Genomic DNA, 19,326 nt, shown 5'->3' on the forward strand with positions numbered 1-19,326 from the left:
CATGCCTTCCCCACCTTCCGCACAGGAAGCCTGGGGAGCCCAGCAGACACTGCATGGCCTGCAGACACTCACTATCTTAATCACTGTCAGAAATGGTAGGAAGATCTTGTCGAGTTTCCAATGTGTACTGTGTGTGTACTGTGTGTGTGTGTGTGTGTGTGTGTGTGTGGCCTCTGAGGAGTTCTGGAAAAAGAGGGGGGGGCAGGGGTCAAAGGTAAGTGTCACCCTGAGACAAAATCAGGCAAATCAGAAAGAGCGACATTCTACAAGACAACAGATTGGGATTCTCAAGAGAGTGATGATCATGAGAAGTGGATGGGAATAATGGGGGGGAGAGGGAAGGGCTGTACCCTGTTACCATTGGCTAATGAGGCACTGCAGGCCTTGACTGGACCCTGGATGGTAGGGCTGAAGTAACTGGAAAAGATACTTTTACATTACGAGGTTACAGAGCACTGTCTTAAGCTTTGATACTGGGACTGAGGTTGTGGTAGGGAATGTCCTTCCTTGTAAGAGAAGCATAACGAACTATTTAGAGATAAAGGATTATGATGTGTGTAATTTACTTCCAAATGGCTCAGGGGGTGAAAAAGGATCTATATTTAGAGAGAAACCTGAAACAAAGGAAGCACAGCATTAGCAACTACAAACTTAAAAGAAGGTATTATGGGTGTTTATTTTATTCTTTCAACATTTTTTTGTGGGCTTAAAATTCATCAATATAAAAAAGCTGGGAAACGATGGAGAAAGTTTAAAAGTTGAAAACAAACCAACAAACAAAAACAGGAAAACAGAAAGACCTGGTTGCCATCTTACTGTCCCCAGCCAGCCTTGCACCTTTGGGAAAGTGGCTCGAAGTTTCTGGGTCTTGGCTTCCTGTCTGAGTGACCAGGAAACTGGAGTAAATGACCTGTGAAGTGACCCTAGTTCTAAAATGTAGATACCAGGAGTAATGTGCAGGAACAGGATGTGTATGCTCACCAGTCCCTTCTACCCACGCTCACCTAAGTGCCATTTCTACCAAAGAGCTTTTGGGTGAAGTCTTAGGTTCTTTTCTTTTGTGGAAAAAATGTTAATACACTAGTTTCATATGGCTTTATTTGCTCTTAAACTTCTAAGGAATTGCAGTAAATGTGAGGGGTAGATTTATACGAAAATGCAGAACACCATTAAAGTTCTGTCTTAAAAATGTAATAGCATAAAAAAGATGGTAAAGCGGCCCTCCCTGGTGGCGCAGCGGGTTAAAGCACTGCACTGAGAGACTAAAGAGCCGCTTCCGCATGAGTTCGATTCCCGCCTGCCCGGGAGGTGACCACATGGCGTGGCAGACCTCTCCTGACCCGCCCGCTGCTCCCCTCAGCAGTGTGCTTAGTCGATCTGCCTGTTCTGCTTCCCGCTCTGTCTCTGGTGAATCCTCTCACCCTCCGCATCTCTGGCCTGTACCCCAGTTCTGTACGAATAAATAAATAAATCTTTAAAAAAAAAAAAAAAAAATGGTAAAGCTACTTCAAGCCTTGAAACAAGTTGATTTTATCTTAGTGTCTTGTTAATATTTCACTTGGATTTGTCTGTCATGTATTACATGGCCATCTTCTCATTATAGCTGTGCTTTTACTGATAAAGACTGAGAAAATTGCTTATCCTGATGTGGTCACTGAAGATTATTAGTAAAATACTGCATTGGTGATGTCCTAAAGGGGGTGTCTGGACATGGGTGTTTGTGCCTCCGTTACTGCACATCTCTCACTGAATCATCTGCCAGAATTGGCATTCTTTACGCACCTGTCTAGGTATTAGCTCAGGGATGATGGGGGGCTGTACCCAGCACAATGTTTGCTTCTACTACATGCTCACTTAATGTTGTTAATTCGCTGCATCTAATTGAGATCTAGTGCAATTTAATTTGCAATTAAATTGCAAATTTGCAATTAAATTGCCCTTTCAGAATGAAAGGACATCTTGTAAAATGCTAATTTTGTTGATATTTTCTGTGTGACATATCCAGTTTCATGAACAGATAAGGATTACAGACACTAACAGTTGGACAAATGGGAATCTTCCCATCACTCTACTGGGTGAGAAGCAATAAAATACTGAACTGACTGATGATGATGATGCCACCTAAGACTGGCTCTCTAAACTTCCTGATGGTGCTGCCCTCCCTTGATTCTAATCCTTCACACAGTCCTGGTGCTGTGTCCCTCGACTTCTTGGTTAATCTTTCTAAAAAACATGGAAGAAAATAGTTTTATATATTGGAGCAGTTCTGCTCTCAAAAGTTTAGAACACCTTTCTGACTAGTTAACTTCTTTTTAATTGAAGTAATGATGGCTTATATGATGTAGGTTTCAGACGTATAACATCTTCACATCTACACATACTACTTAGGTTCAATATCAGATTTCTAGTTTCCATGCAGCTGACCCACTTACCCAGCCCCCCTCCCACCTGGTAACTATTTTGTTCTTCTAGTATAAAAATTTTTATTTGGGTCTTTTTTCTTTAGTACCACAAATGAATTCATCCACTGTGTCTTCTGTCTACTTACTTTACTAAGCATTATCCCCTCTGGCTCAATCCATAGCATTACAAATGGCAGGGTCACACCTTTTTCTAATAGCTGAGTAATATTCCTTTGTATATGTAAATCTCATCTTATCCACATGTCTGTCAAAAAGCATGTAAGTTGTCCAACTCTTGGCTATTGTGGGTAATGCTGCAATGAACAAGAGGGTGCATGAATAAGCCAGTTTTAATGGTAAGATGTTTGCATGCTCTACAGAGGACTTATATCTCTATTTAACTTGAAGTTGAGGAACACTGACCTTCAAAAATCCAAAGAAGTGGGAGGGATGAAGTAGATATTAGCATAACCAAAGATTTTGAAACATGAGGTATGGTTTATGCTGATGAAATCGCTATCTAGCCATCCATTAATCATATATGGTCCAAGTGACTGAAGATTATGCTCCACCTCATACTAGAAGGAATCTAAGATAGTGAAAATAGTACTTTCTATAAACCTGTCAAACATACAGGCTCAAAGGAAGGAACAGCTGAATACTAGTCTGCAAGTCTTAAGACATAACAAAGTTGTCAAAGCTGGTCTTTGATTTTTAGTTCTGAGATTTTGGCAAATAAAACCAAGACAGGACTCTTAACAGTTCTTTGATTTTCACTAATCACGAGGGAAACACATTTTACTTACTCACAGGCACAAAGCCACCCCCCACAGTGCAAGGCCTGTCCTATTGTGTTTGCATCCTGGACTTGTACAGAGCCTGAACCATACTTGCTGCTGGCCTTTCCCTACCTCAGCTGTAACAGGACTCTCCTATACAGAGCTTCATTTCAGGGACTCTGGGAGATTAAATGAAGTGATGGGTTTCATAATACGTTTCTTGCTGTATCCATTACAACATATAAACACAACTCAGGAGAGCAATTTTGGGGTGATGCCAAGCTTAAATAATAATTAGGTTTTTCTGAAGGGAGCATGAAGTGACTTCATCCAGCTAGCTACCATCAGGCCCTAATTAGGGGTGTCTCCTCCTTTGTTTAGCTCCTTAGTTCATGCCATTACCTTGAACTTCTCTTCATAGTTCTCGAAGGCTTCCATGACCATACACACAGCCTCCATGGAGCGCTCGAGCCGGCCATCTACCCCGTTGAAGCGGTACATGCTGCCAGATACATCCACCACCAGGCGCAGGCGCTTGGGCTTCTGTTGGGGGCTACCCAGCTGAGGACAGGACCACAGAAAGGCCTTGTGAGCCAGGAAAACATTGCTGGCTGTGACGCTGGGGCTCTCCCACAGGCCCCAGAGTGCCAGCCCCAACGCAGGCAGGTCAGTCATTGGCTTGGCAGCTGGCAGTGTATAAGGATTATATTTCAGTGAATGGAATTTCAGACTTGTCAGGGTCGTATGGGAAAGAGTTTCTTTCAGAATATGGTCCTTTCAACTGAGTCTGGTGAAACTGCCTTACTGAATCTGATGCCATCTTAAAAACAGTAACCTGAAAAGACATAAACCCTAACATGTCATTTTCATGTCATGCCTCGGAGCTAGAAGATTGAACTACTTAGGAATCCCAGATCAATTTTACTTGTACCTGTTGTGTAGTGACCTGAAAATCATTTTCACACAGTCTGCAAGAAATGTCAGCTTCCTAAAACAAGGATATGTGAGAAGGGTTCTGGCAAAGAACTTAAGGGAAATATTTCTTCAATGTCCTTTGTCTTTACTAAGCTTTCAGTTTCCTCTTCTGTCCAATCACTGAGTTACTATACCTTTTTGTTTTTCTTTCCTGGCAGTTAAAGACATGAAAGTGGCATTTAACTGCTATTCAGCCACACTGTCAATTAAATGTGCAACTATTAAGAGTTTCAGTTTGATTTTTGGACTCAGGACTGCCAATTTGCAGAATTAAAAGCATACTTGTCAGTTTTACTTCAGAAAGGGAAAAATTTTTCTGAATATTCTGTTGATGAATACTTACAGACATGTATGAAAATAAACAGAATTGATCATTTTGATATAATACTGTAGTACTGGAACATAATGAATGGCTTAAGACAAATTCTGTATCTTTCTTAAAAAGACTGCAGTCTGCCCAAATCAAGGGCAGCCCACATCTGCTGTCCTGACGAATCAATTTCATACATCTCTAAACACATGGTGTGGACCACAGTGAGTCAGTAAGGGAAGCAGTAGTTGACTCATACTAGTGAGACAGAAGAACACACTCCCCAAATGACCAAAGCATTCTCTCTAAATAAACGTGTAAACGGAGCAAATGACTCTCCTTCATGTAGACCCCGGGCTCTGGATGCTACTCAGCAGTGCTCCTGTATTCGGGAGATAGGAAGTCATTGGGCCTTTCCGAAGGACTCGATAATCACCTTATGGACATTTTTTTGTTTGCTCACCATATAGCAAAGGTTTAAAAAAAAAAAGGCTGTTTAAACTTTATATAGTACACTTAGTTACTTCTGGGAAAATTCCTTATTTCTAAGATTTTCTGCAATGAGACTATCCTTAAAGTAACAGAATACGAACCAACCGCCAAGATGGCGGGGTGTGTTCCTCTGCACACAACCTTCTGGGATCCACAGACAATCTGAGCGTGTTCAGGTCTCTTCCAGGGCATCCTGTCCTGTGTGTGGGAGCGGGTCTGCAGAGTCTTCTGTCTCCCTCTTGACTGATGGCTCCTGTGGGTTCTGTTGCTGGGAGGCACTGGTAGGAGGCTGGGGATGTGGTATTTGCTCCCTCAGCTACTTTTTTGCTGTTGAAGGCCACAGCGCCTGTCAGGCAGCCCTCCGTGTAGGTGGCCTTCTCCAGCTCTAATGAGGGCTTTCCCACTGCCCCTTTAGCTCTGTTGCTGGGACACCACACTGTCTCTTTTCACGTTTCTTAAAACCCCTTACCTTATTAAAAGGTCTTTTAGCCTCTGTTTCTTAAATGACTCAATTTGAGTGTGCCTGTTGTTTTTTGACTTACACTGACATCTTGACTTGTGAAAATACTTTTATATGTATGTATATATTTTTTCCACTCTTCTTGGGTGTTTGGCATTTTCACAAAGATGACAACCCAAAATAGCATGTGCCATAACAAATAATGGCTGAATTTTGAAAATGACCAGTACTTACTTGTGGCTCCAGATCTCCCCGACGTTTGTAGATGGCTTTTTCTCCTGTCAGCCCATCGATGATCTTGGCATCATCGAGGTCCCCAGTAGCTTGATGTCTTAGCCACTGTCTTTCCTTACCTTTAGCCTACAATAGGAAGCACACAAATCCTTTCTTTAATTAGTTCTGAAGGGCCCCTCACACACTTTCACATGAATAACAGGAAATACACCCAGGGTCTTTTCGGTAAGCGATGTTCTACAGGCATTCAGCTTCATAAATGTATACTGGTTTCTGCTTTGCTGACAAAGTTCTCTGTGAGGATTTTGTCAGTTTTAATTACTTAAATGTATGGAATGATAAAATGAACTAACTTAAACATATACAAATAGGAAAACATTTTGCAAATGAGCCCAGGGAGAATTGTTCAGTGTCTGGAAATGTAAAAGAGATGCATTTCATTGCATTTTCTATCACATTATTCCTAGAAAATTTAATAGGTAACAAAATAATCAGCTTGAACTTGTTGACATTTTCTCTGTTTGAAGACAATGTTATCTTCATAACTATTCCTTTTGGAAAATATGCTGTCACACAAGTTCTCTGTGACTTAGTATACAAATAGATGAAAACAATTGTACACAAACATTTTGTAATTCACATGTCTTTGTGATGATCTTTATTCAGAAATCCTCTGAGGTTTCTTAAGGTATTTCCATTTAATACAACCACAATCAAGTTTATTATCGCTGAGAAATATATGTACATTAAAATATGGGAAGAATAGCCAAAATATTTTTAGGCACAAAAACTATGATAGTTAAGACCCAGTATCAGAACCCAGACTGGGTTCAACCTGCCCTTCACCATGCTGAGTTACCTGACCACGGCAAAGTTATGTAAGCTGTCTGCATTTCAGTTCTCATTTCTAAAATGAAGAGAACACTATTGTCTATCTTAGTGAGTTGTGAAAATTAAATTAGGTATTATATGGGATATACTTAGAGCCTGACAGTCTGTCAGCTGGTTTTATCATCATCATATCAAAGACAACTGAGTCCATGTTAACTTAAGCACATTTCATCTCTGCTCTCTGGAGGTGACTGTGACAGCACTGTCACATGTGTCAGCAGGTAGCGTCTACTTTAGAAGCTTATCAACTACATATAAAGGGGCTGCACATGCTCTAATCCTGGGGAGTACCATCTGTATTGCTTTCCAGTTTGTGATACCCCTTTGTTGCAAACTGGTGCGAACTTAGCATAGAGAGAAACTCTTAAACCCCATCATAAGGGTATTAAATTTGGTGAAATTAGTTTCAGGAACTAGCAGGAATGTACCCCTTACAAGTTCTTTTTTTAAAGATTTATGCATACAGAACTGGGGTACAGGCCAGAGGTGCAGCAGCTGTGAGAGGCTTCACCAGAGACAGAGTGGGGAGCAGAACAGGCCAACTGATGAAGTATACTGCTGAGGGGAACAGTGGGTATGACAGGAGAGGTCTGCTGTGCCATGTGGTCACCTCCGCGGTGGGACAGAACTCGCACCTAAGTGGCCACAGCCAGCTTTGCTGTGCTAAGCTCCAACCTGCTGCACCACCAGGGAGGGCTCCAAGTTGTTCTGTTCTGATGTGTGTTCTTGGTTAAGAATCCCAACATCATATAGGACAATGGGGTTCATTGGCATGTAGTTCAGGGAGCTCACACAGTTTTAGGGGGTAGGAGAAAAGGGTGAACAGAGTCCTTCAGAATCCTTTCCCACCTGGCTAGGAGTTGGGCCACCAACTTGACCACACAGCTCATCCTTCTGAGCTCCCTCTCCTGCAATAGTGATGAGAGCCCAGCTCCTGTCCTCTTCGCTACCTTCCTTGGTGTCTGTCCACTGGCAGGTGACCTCTTCTTGGAGTAGGTGGTCCCTCAGCGTCTAAGGCAGTTCATGTGGGGAGCTGCACCTGAGGATGCCCACTTGGCTCTCTTTCAGGTCTGGTACTCGATGGCTCTTGCAGGCACCAAACTGCAGAGCACTGGCTTCCAATGCCTTTCCTGAATGACACTCTCCAGGCTAGTCGAGACTGGGGTAATAAGCACTGCAGAAATGAGAACACGCTAGCACTCAGCTGCCATCAAAGTGGCACGTGGCACAGAAGTTGGGTTCTAGAACTGGGTTTAAGAGGAATGTGGGATTAGAACTGGTGTGAATGATCTAAGTAATACAAAGTTCGAGGCAATGTAAAAACAGGAATGAGGACATGTGACATGAAGCAGCCATGTCACTGTTAGCATTAAACACAGCTTTTCAAAGTTCCCTCAAAACATAACAAAGCGATGACCCTATAGGGTCCTCACCAAATCTCGCTAGCTACTACATGGCTTCACTAACCAACGATGCTTTCACAAGGAACCATTGTGATGGCTAGATTAATTTTTATAATTTTTTAATGCAGACTACAATTACAGTAAAAATAAATTTAAACTCCATATATTACCACAGAAGAAATAAAAAATGCTAAAATGATAACTATAACCTACTCCCTTCCTACATTTTGGTGCTTTAGAAACATGATGTATTTTGCAATAACTGATGGCAAAATGAGCTTGGCCAGGTGCTAGGCATAAGGATTGTGACCTGGCTGTCACATCTGGAGGTCAGACATATGAACTTGGCTCAACCTAGCAGTCAGTACCTCACTGAATTATTTCTATTGGCGGGACAAATAAATTTTTTGATTTGAATAAAAATTCCTAATTATTTTAAATGGATTAAAAGTTATGCAATAGAGCACTAGTTATGAGTAAACACATAGTGCCTTAGGATGGACAGTACTCAGTGAAGTGAGATTCTTTGTTGAAGAATTTACTACACTTAAAAAAAATTATGTATGCATACAGAACCGGGGTACAGGCCAGGGGTGTAGGTGTGGTGAGAGGATTCACCAGAGACAGAGTGGGGAGCAGAACAGGCCAAATGATAAAGCACACTGTTGAGGGGAGCAGCGGGTGGGTCAGGAGAGGTCTGTCACGCCATGTGGATCACCTCTGGAGCGATTGAACTCATGCTGCAGTGGCTTTAGCTTCTTAAAGCTGTGCTTTAACCCACTGCGCCACCAGGGAGGGCCCCTGACTATACTTTTAAAAAAATTTATTTCTGTATTTTACCTCATTGTTCACTTTTGTATAATGTTGGCTTTCTTTTCTCAGGTATGGTCCCCATAGAATTCCCACCACCAAGTTCACTCGTACACCATTACCATAGTCTCTTGTGCTTTTCCTGCACTTGCTTTGATCCCTCCCTCTCCTCTGCCCCTACAGAATGTCTGATTTATAGTTGATTTTTACCCTGATCCCTTACTTACTTCCCTTACATTCCTCCTATAAGTAAAACCATCTGATATTATTCTTGCCTTATGACTTATTTCACTGAGCATAATCCCTTCTAGCTTATCCACGTTGCTGCAAATGGCACTAGATTATCTTTGATTGCTGAGGGGTATTCCATTGTGTGTATATATAGACCACCTATTGTTGGGTATTTGGGCTGTGTCCATGTCTTACCTATTATAAAAAAATGCTACAATAAACATAGGGGTTCATGTATACTTTTGAATTAATGTGTGTCCTTTGGGTAGACCCCTAAGAGAGGAATTGCTGGGTCTTCTGGTAGCTCCATTTTTATTGTCTGACCACACTACTACTAAGACTTTAAAAGGAGGTCATAGGAGAGGAATCTGGTTTTAAATTTGTTAGTAGGACAAAAGCATAGAGGATGTGTAGCACAGAAACTAAAAGATGGGGTAACTAATTCATGTACCATGAGGAATTACCACTCATACTGTATATTGTCTAAAAAATTCAAGAGAAGATGTTAAATTTTCAGTGATTAGGAATTTCATTAAGCACACTTGATAGCTTTGCTTGATCAAGTAGCTAGCATACATTAAAAATTATAGCCCTGGGCCCTCCCTGGTGGCGCAGCGGGTTAAAGCACAGTACTGAGAATCTAAAGCCGCTTCCACATGAGTTCGATTCCCGCTTGCCCTGGAGGTGACCACATGGCGTGGCAGACCTCTCCTGACTCGCCCGCTGCTCCCCTCAGCAGTGTACTTCATCTATCTGCCTGTTCTGCTCCCCACTCTGTCTCTGGTGAAGCCTCTCACTGCCTCTGAGCCTCTGGCCCATACCCCAGTTCTGTATGCACAAATAAATAAACCTTAAAAAAAAAAAAGTATAGCCCTTCCTGGTGGCGGACCTGGTTAAATCACAGCACTGTGAAGCTAACACAGCCACTTTTAGCATGAGTTCGATCCCTGGCCCGGGAGGTGACCCACACAGTGTGGCAGACCTCTCTTGACTCACCCACTGCTCCCCTCTGCAGTGTATTTCAGTGCATCTGCCTGTTCTGCTCCCGACTCTGTCTCTGGGGAATTCTCTCACACTGTGTACCTCTGGTCTGTACCCCAGTTCTGTATGCATAAATACATCTTAAAAAAAGATGAAAAAAAAATCTAAATTATATGGTCAAGTCTGACGGAATTGGAAAGGTTAAGGTCATGAGACTGGGTGGTTTTTCTAAAAGGCATTGTGTCCAAAACAAAGACAACACTATGCTGCTGAGGACTGTGGAGCAGCAGCAACTCTCATTCAGTGCTGGTGAGAATGCAAACTAATAAGAGCCACTTCAGAAAGCAACTTGGCAGTTCTTACAAATGAAACATTCTTTCCACACAACCTAGAATTACACTCCATAGTTTTTTACACAAAGGCTGAGAAGGTTTATGTCCACACAAAATTTTCACATATATTTTAGTATTTTCATTATTGTCAAAACTTGGAAGCAACTAAAGCAGGTGAAACTGTGGTATATCCAGACCATGGACTATTAATCAGTGTTAAGAAGAAATGGGCTATGTGACTGAACATTTATACAAGTCAAATAAAATGAGTAAGTAAAAGAAAAGAAATGAGCTGTGAAATGACATAATGACATGAAGGAAACTTCCACACACACTGAAAAAAGCCAGTCTGAAAAAGCTACATATGCAATGATTCCAACTGTATGACATTCTGAAAAGCACAAGTATGGAGATAGTGAAGAGATGAATGGTTGCCAGTAGTGGTGGGAGGCAGGGATGAAGAGGCTGAGCATACTGTATTTCCAGTGTGGGAAATACCCGTAAGATACTATGGTGATGGATATACGTCACTTACATTCCGTGGGTTTGGACAAATGGATAAATGGCAAGTGGGGGCCAGAATGTACACTGTGGACTTTGGGTGATAACGTGTCACTACAGGTTCATGAATTGTAACCATTTGGGTGGGGATGTTGATGGGTGCTACATGTTGTGCAGGTGGAAATATGTACATGTCTCAGCGTTGTTGTGACTTAAAACTGCTCTAAAGAAGAAACAGATTTAACAACATACTTACACCCCCACTACAGACCTGAGGCTACCAGAGGGGAGAGCATGGGTGAGACAGCAATGGGGGCTATGGGTGCCCTGGTGGGTGTAGAGTGGTAACATACCCGAAGGGTGGGATCCTGTACCTCTAAATAATACAACATGTTCTAAGGTCCAAGGTTGTCTTAATTAAGGAATGCAGTTGTAAGTATTTGTCCCTTTACTGAGTCTTCTTGTTTCAAGAATGCAATTATCAAAACAAAGGATAGGACATGATAGAAAAAGCACAAGATTAGGATTCAACATCAGAGAATTCTAGTCGAGGCTCACATTGGGCAAATAAGATCTTCTGGGTCTCAGTGGTCCTCTATTCACTATGAGGGTGTATGGTAAAATATCTGTTTAAAATGTAGCCATCTATCCTTAACACTAAAGGTTATTAGTATTTAAGAAGGATTTTCCCATTAGTTTTTTTACCACTTGCCTTTTCTTAGTTATAGTACAGTGGTAAAAACAGTATTTTCTCAAATACTTGGGATTTGTTTTTGGTTTGTAAGCTTCTAAAAGTAGGTTGATTAAGTGGCAAAAGAGTGACTTGGAAGGAATGTGTTTCACTAGTAAATCTAGTCTTTAATAATAGAAATAGCAAATTGCTTGCTAAATACAAAGTGCAACAAACTATGGGGAAAATTATTTATGGGGAAAATAGTTCATTCCATGTCTAATTTGATGTTAGTCATAAAGCAAATTATTTCAAGATAGTTTGCTATTGATATTGGGCATTTTGAGAGACTTGGGTGATGAGTCTTTATAGGAAACTGGTCTTTGCTTTCCAAACACTATTATTTTTCTGCTCCAACATAAACACTCAAAAAAAAAAAATCACAGCACATACATGTAGGACCCACTAGGTATGAAGCCTGATAAAAATCTTTATGTGGAGTTTGGGGGGTACTAAAATCTTCTAAATAGCTGTCCTAATCATTCAGTAATTTGTACTGTTGGGATAGAGCCAAATCTAAACCATATTAAGAACAATTACCCTAGAAATATTCAGGACATTAGAATTTGTAATATTTGTATCAGTAGAATGCCTATGACATATACAGAGAAGAAATGCTTTGCCTCCTAGTTAAGAGTTTTATTCAATCACAAAAACAAAGCAGAAATACTTATGTGAATGGAACTGTACATCAACCAAAGGATTTTTAAATGATTGAAACTATTGTAGATGGGTATGTTTTAAAGATTTATTTATTTATGCATACAGTACTGGGGTACAGGCCAGAGGTGCACGGGTGGTGAGAGCAGAGACAGAGCAGGGAGCAGAACAGGCAGATTGACTAAGTACACTGCTGAGGGGAGCAGCGGGCGGGTCAGGAGAGGTCTGCCGTGCCATGTGGGTCACCTCCTGGGCGGGGATTGAACTCACACCGAAGCAGCTTGAGGCCAGCTTCACAGTGCTGCACTGTAACCCGCTGCACCATCAGGGAGGGCCTAAATATGTTATTCCACTATTGATATTACTGAATATCACCTTCTACTATTTAAACCTATTGTCTAATTCTTCTTTTCTTATCTGTTTAAGGGTGTTTTGCACAGATTGATAATGTCTACATCAGTAAATTGCTAGACGGAATTTACAAAAAATTTACTTAAAATGTTTTATCGATGGAGCATAAAATGAAAACAATGGGGAGACCATTGGCCTGAGGTTGTTTAAGGTGTCATTTCCCCCCAGTTTATATCTCTGGGTCAGGTACCAAGAGACCACACTATACATGAAGCTACATTTCCTCTGACAGGCTGGTGGGTTGCTGTTTTGAGAAACAGCTCTAAATGTTTTCTCCTGGAGCCTCTGGGGACAGACAGCCACTGCTTAACCTGTCAGCTTTGAAGGCTGGCAGCTGATGCAGCCATACAAATCTCCATGAAGTCCTTAGGCTGCCAATATCCCCACATATAGTGGCTCTCAGGAAGGTAGTGTGGTGTACCATACTTTCACATTGCAGAACTATACCAAAGAGGAGAGCTTAAAGTTCATTAAGCACTGACTGTGTGGCAGACCCTGTACTAAGAACCTCATGTGAGGCATCTTACCAGATGTCATTTTTGAAACTTTCAGAGCTTATGGTCAGTTGAATATATACTTTAGAAGAGTATCTAGGAAGAATTTAACAATGCATATAAAACCAAAAGTTATAAAGAAGTTTCACTAGAACAAAAATAACATTTACTAAGTCATATTCCAGGAAAGTATTCCTATGCTATTTTGTACTAGTGAGATTTAAATTTGAGTTGGTCAAAGAACATTACAGAATACTGCAGGCAAATGCATGCTTTTTGCCAACCAGCTAGGAGTACCATCTAAATATAATTACTTAGTGGATATCCCCCAAATGTATTATGAAAATGTAGTAAGGCAAACTGGAGTAATTATGGTTGACTATTTCAGCTGTGTTTACATTTAACAAAACTGGCCTTGTGCATTTGGTGTGTATATCAGGAGATTTTTCTGTTCAGTTTTCCTTTGGCTTGTGAGACAGAAATTGAAGTTAACTTTCAAAGTTAATTTAAGAGGCAGTACTTTCAGACTATGAAATGAGTAAATGTTAACTTAGGAGAGGTTTGCAGAATTCTGCCTTAGTGATCTCAATTCCAGATAGGTGTTAGAGCTGCTGCAAGGACAAGAAGCACAATGTGGTGCTACCGGTGTGGCCAAGGAGAGACTTTCCGGTGCTGAGAATGGGGTCAGGGGAGGGGAAAAGCCTGGAGGCCATGATCCAGGCAGATTGTCCTTTTAAGTTTCAAGCCAGTGAGGGTCCTTCTAGGGGCCTAATATTTGCCGGGGGTAAAAAGGCTAGAACATGATGAAACATTTTATACTTAAAATGTTTGTCTGCTGTCTCTGGATTTGCTATCATATAAAAACCTAGGGATTTAGAGCTTAATTTTCTTACACTGATGTTGTTTTTCTATATGATTATTATCCTTTAAGCTTGAAGATTTTTTCCATTATATGTGCCAATAAAAGAAAAGCATTTGGTGAAATTCAGGATGTGAGGGAAGGAATGTTTTTCTCCCCAATAAATCTGCTACCATTTTGGTTTAGTCAACTTTCAAAATTTAAAAAACATACTTGTAATAAGATGCATAAATCGTCTAACTGCAGAACTCTGTGAACTTTAAAAAGGGAATACATCCCTGAAATCATATGCACCTCCACAGTTTCCTGGGGTCTGAGCCAGACCCTCCCCCACCAAAGGACACTCCTCTGTTCTCACTTGTATCACAATATACTGGCTTTGCCTGTTCAACTCTATAAAAATGAACCCGTAAATATGTGTGCTTTCTCATACATGATTCTTCAATGCAGTGTTATCCCAGGGAGCTACCTAGTGCGTGTGTACAGCAGCACTTAGCTCAGGGCACTACAGCAACGGTGCTACTGTGTGACTTGTTACCCGAAGCATTCCTGAACACTCTTTAGGAGCCAGGGGTGTGGCCGTTGGGTGGCAACCCTGGATGTATGAGCTAGTAGGTAGTGAGACAGATTTCCAAAGTGGTGTTTTCCAATTTATATTCCATGAGCAGTGCAGGAGGGCTTCATTTATATCCTTGCCAACACTCGATATTGCCAGATTTTTTTTTTAAAAAAAAAAGCCATCTGGTGGGCATATAGTGTATGCCTTTCATTTTTATTATTTGTCGATAAGTGAATATTTATCAATATTTGCTTCTGCTTGTCACTGACATTTTTAGGAACACAAAGCGGTAGATGGTGCTTTTGAGAAGTGAAAATATGTAATAGGCTTTTATCTTTGTGCCCGCTACAAAGACATTATCACAGTAATACTGTTCATTTTCAAGGAAAACTTAAAAATGATTGTGGTAAAATAATTCATTTATCCTCTGGCCAGCTCACCAGTACCTAGAAATTCCAACAGTCTGTTTTAGCAGATGCTCATGGAGGCAACAGGCTGGAGGGGAAGCTGGGGGGATGGGATAGCTATAGTTATTACTTAGACTGCATTTCACGGAGTTCATTGAAATAGTCTTTTAAATGGTAACTTCCTAATACATTTAAATAATTGTCTTTACTTATGAAAAAAGGTCAGTGCTCTTTATGGTATATATATTTTTTCTTTATTTTATTTATTACAAAGTTTATTTTTACATCATTTTGCACATTTTTTTTCTTTTTTTTTTTTTTTCCATCTCGATTGTAATCCCCGCGGGTTATGGTATATTTTTATTGCATGAAATATTCTTGTGACTATGTTCATCTGTTGAGTAATTTACAATGAATTCATATTAGAGGATTCGTTATATATTGAGAGGTAGGGTGTGCTAATAAGTCTTTCGAAGACTTCTCAAAAATAATTTTATAACGTTCACATAAAGAACATTTAGACTAGTTGAAATGCTCAGGGGATGATATGATTTGATTAATTAATTTTCTGTGAAATAACTTGGCTAACCAGAAAGTGTAAATGTATGAAAACACACACGAGTATGAGAGGACATCAGAGGAGAAAACTTGGCAAGAACCAATTAACCTGTGGCTTGTGACACTTCGACTAGTGATTTTAGCACTGACTAAATAAGCTTAAAGTTCCACCTGTGTGTGTTATGGTTAAGTCAAAAATAGCAGTTTTGTAGAAGGCATGTTCACCCTGTGGAATAAAGCATGCAGTTGGATCATCAGGGAATAACTGGGTGGCATGAATTAATGTAAGTGAGGATTCTTCAATCAAGAGAACAGTGATTCTCTGGTTAAACATTAGTTTCCATTATTTTAACAGTTCTCCATAGTCAAACAGTATTTATGTTTCATGCTGTTAATCAGGACAATAAAAACAAATGTTTGCTGAATTAAGGTAAAATTTTGTACAGGAGTTACTAAATACAAATCAATGAAAAACAATAAAAATAATTCTTTGCTGTTCTCATTGAAAACTACTTGACTAAGTATCTGTGAGGTTCCTAGCTGCTTTAAATGGCAAAGCAGTATTGCCACCAAAAAGGGCCTTTCTCTTTCAAAAAATTCCGTTTCATATAGTAAGATCTCAGTGTGAGAGAAAACAGTTATTCACATACTTAACAAAGACAGTTTTCATTTGCAGAATCTGTACTCTTAGATGCTAATGGGGAACTAAGTCACTACTTTGACAGTGTACTGTTTTATAATCAGGCTTCATCAACATAAACAATTTCAGTCTTTAAGAATAAAATGTTTTTCTTCAAAGAAGCTAGGAACATCTGTCAGTATACATAAGTGACAGGCTTTAACTTAAGTCAAGAGAAGGTCTGTCTGCTACTATCCTCAAACCCTCCTACTCTTGGTCAAAGGAGACAGGCACCTGCACTTCAGCTGATAGGACACTTTCCTTTTTCTCTCACATGTCATGATCAGCCCATATGCAAAGCCTCTCAACTACCCACAGTATCTAACCACTTCATTTTCATCCCTCATCCAACCATCAACTTCTGTCACCTGCACCATGGGGATGGTCACCTAAGTGGCCTCCTTGCTTCTACTTTCACACCCTGACTTCTGCGATAATCAGAACTGTTTTTTCTTTTTAATATATAATAATTTATTTTTCCATCATTTTGTGCAAATTTCCATCTCAGTTGCAATTCCGTTGGGCTTCCCATCACCAAATCACCCATGTCCCACCACCATAGTCCACTGCATTTCCCTCCCCCTACTGTTTTTGATCCCATTCCCCCCTCCACCCCCACAAAATGTCTCTGGTATATAGCTGTTCATCATTATCATTATTTTCTTGCCTGTTCCATTATACTCCTGCTATGAGTGAAACCATCTGGTATTTCTCCTTTTCTTTCTGGCTTATTACACAAGCATGATCTTTTCCAGTTAATCAGAACTGTTCTAAGCTATGCTTTAAATGCACTAAACATGCAATGGCATGGAAAACATGCAATATGTACTCTACAAATACTGGCATGGTTAAGGGTCTAAAAATTCTAATATCGTAATGGAATGGAATAGTACTTGGCTTTTTATTTGTGTAGAGTATGAACAGTCACCATTTCCTTTAATTCCTCTTTAGTATCAACTTCTTGACTTCACATTTTAGGAGAAAATGATGTTAGAACCTGTTCATTATTAATTTTAATATTATCTCTCATTAAATAATTCTTCTTGATATTTAAGTTTCCTTTTAAGCCTATTTATCAATTACTTAAGCCTAATTCTCTTTAACTGCTTCTAATACCCATTGCTCTTTTATACAGAACTTTCCTTAAGGAACCTTGATTCCTCTCAATTGGCTGGCTAAATTTGTGTGTATATGTATATACATATGAATATATTACTTCAAAATTATTTTCATAAGAGGTACTTAAGTAACATATTAAGCTTGCGAAAAACTACAAAGTCTGTAAACAATATACTTTGGTTGAGAACAAAATTCTTGAATCAACTTTTTCTCAAATTCCTGCAAACACTGGTTATCTTCTGGTGTTCAGTGTTTCAGGGACAACTAATGTAAGACTAACTTTTCTTTCTCTGACAACAGCTTGTTATTTAGCCACTGGTATATTTTTAGGAGATCTTGTTTTTGAAATGTTAAAATTCTATGAAGCTTTGCCAGGGTGCTGGCCTGCTTTCATGATATCTGTCTGGTACAGATAGTACCAGAAGTTCTTTTGGTTCATAGATGTCAGCATGTCTTCAGCTTAGCGCAGTTTTCTTCGGTGTGCACACATGCATCTCTTGAGCACTTGGCAAGTGTGGGTATTATTGGGCTGTAGCTGGTGAATGGTGCTGTATGTTAGCTCTGCTTTATTTGATTTATAGGTTTTCTTGGGGTTTTTACCTCTTTTTACTTCCTCTCTAGTTTGGAAAACATTACATATTTCCCATTCAAGTGACTACATAAACTTAAAACTCGATTGAGTCTTCTTTCTACTTTTAGTGTAGATTCACTTTGAAACTGCATTTTTAGTTTTCTTACTGCATTCAACTCCCTCAGTTCTATTTGATGCTAAGCCAGACCCTTTAAAAATCCATGTCTTATTTTATGTACTTCAAGTTTCAGAACACAAAACAAATACTCTGAAATTGTGGTGTTTTCTGAAAATTGTCTAGCCCGGCAGCATCTTCTTCCTCTACATCTTGAATGCTTGTTGCTCCACCTCCCTGCAGAACACGTTCATAGAGCCATGCTATTTCATTTTCGTGTGCATCCCCATTCTTGAATGATGACATGACTAAACAAAACCGTGGTGCAACAGACTGGGGAGATTCGCCAATAAGCAATTTGGATTTATTCTTCAATTACTATTACTAGAATTGTCCTTAAGGAGAATTAGTAGTTAATGGCTGAATTAAGTCTATGTTACTATCACAAGAACTCAGCAAGGGAAGGAGCTGGAACTGTAGACCATGGCAGCATGAGAACTTCATCTTCACATCATGTTTATTTTGTTTAAAAGCATTGCAATGGGACCAACTTGGCATCTGGCTTTTGTCTGATCTAGTCTTGTGGCCAGATCTGTTCGGGCTGGCTTGCCCTGTTCCTGAGGTTATTCTATCTTTCTGCTTGATACAGACATTGCACGAAACCTAGACCTCTACCCCCACTGGTCCCTACTATGACTGCTTGCTAAGGTGCTGTGGCAGTGACAACAGGCAGGGCAAATGACCTGCTCCTCTTCAGCTCCAGGCTCTCGTCCACTTGCTCAAGTGAGGGGCAGTAATGGTACTCAGATGGGTCTCAATAACTTGCTGGTAATGGGAGAAGCACAGGGTTGTCTTTGGCTCTAGCCAAAGTAGAGCCAAAATAGAGGGCTCATCCTACTGAACTTAGTGAAAATTCTTCAGATTCCTGCATGTCAGGAGCACCCTTCCTGTCATGTGGCTTTTTCACAGTTGTTTTTTATTATTGTAATCCTTGTGACAGTCACCTGGCAAATACTAAGTTAGTGTCTTGTGCTGGGTTTTCAGGTATTAGGAGTCACCTGAGAGTCAGGTGTGCCCTAGTCTGCGCTGAGTTGCAGCTGTGCTCTCGTGACCACAGTGTGCTCAGTGAGGGTCACTCATGTGCCCAGAGAGAGGAACTGGCATTTCACTGGTCTCCCCTGAAGTGGACCTTCATTGACTTGGTGGCTTCTCCCTTGACATGGGCTTCCTTCCTCAGTCAGCATTTCTCTTCTCCAGGTTTGGACTGTCCCTGTATACATATGACCATGAAAACACAGTCATAGGGTTACATATCTGTAGGGATACCTACTTGGTCCTAACCTTGCTCCTGAATTCCAGATTC

The 19,326-nt window shown here is 40.3% G+C and overlaps 1 protein-coding gene across 2 annotated transcripts in view; it reads right to left on the bottom strand.

The window, feature by feature from the left end:
* Positions 1-19,326, bottom strand: part of VWA8 (von Willebrand factor A domain containing 8) — a 278,183-nt gene that overhangs the window by 15,586 nt on the left and 243,271 nt on the right. Inside the window, exons 42-43 of one of the 2 annotated variants that reach the window (XM_012723268.1) lie at positions 5,653-5,778; positions 3,584-3,742 (exon numbers count right to left, since the gene is read on the bottom strand). In XM_012723268.1, coding sequence (XP_012578722.1) covers positions 3,584-3,742; positions 5,653-5,778 — 285 coding nt within the window. Of the gene's footprint in view, positions 1-3,583; positions 3,743-5,652; positions 5,779-19,169; positions 19,234-19,326 lie in introns of those variants that run through there. The other variant, XM_012723269.1, reaches the window with a different exon arrangement.

This window comes from Condylura cristata, unplaced genomic scaffold (assembly GCF_000260355.1).
Source record: "Condylura cristata isolate star-nosed mole 26May11 unplaced genomic scaffold, ConCri1.0 scaffold00010, whole genome shotgun sequence".
Classification (NCBI taxonomy): Eukaryota; Metazoa; Chordata; class Mammalia; order Eulipotyphla; family Talpidae; genus Condylura; species Condylura cristata.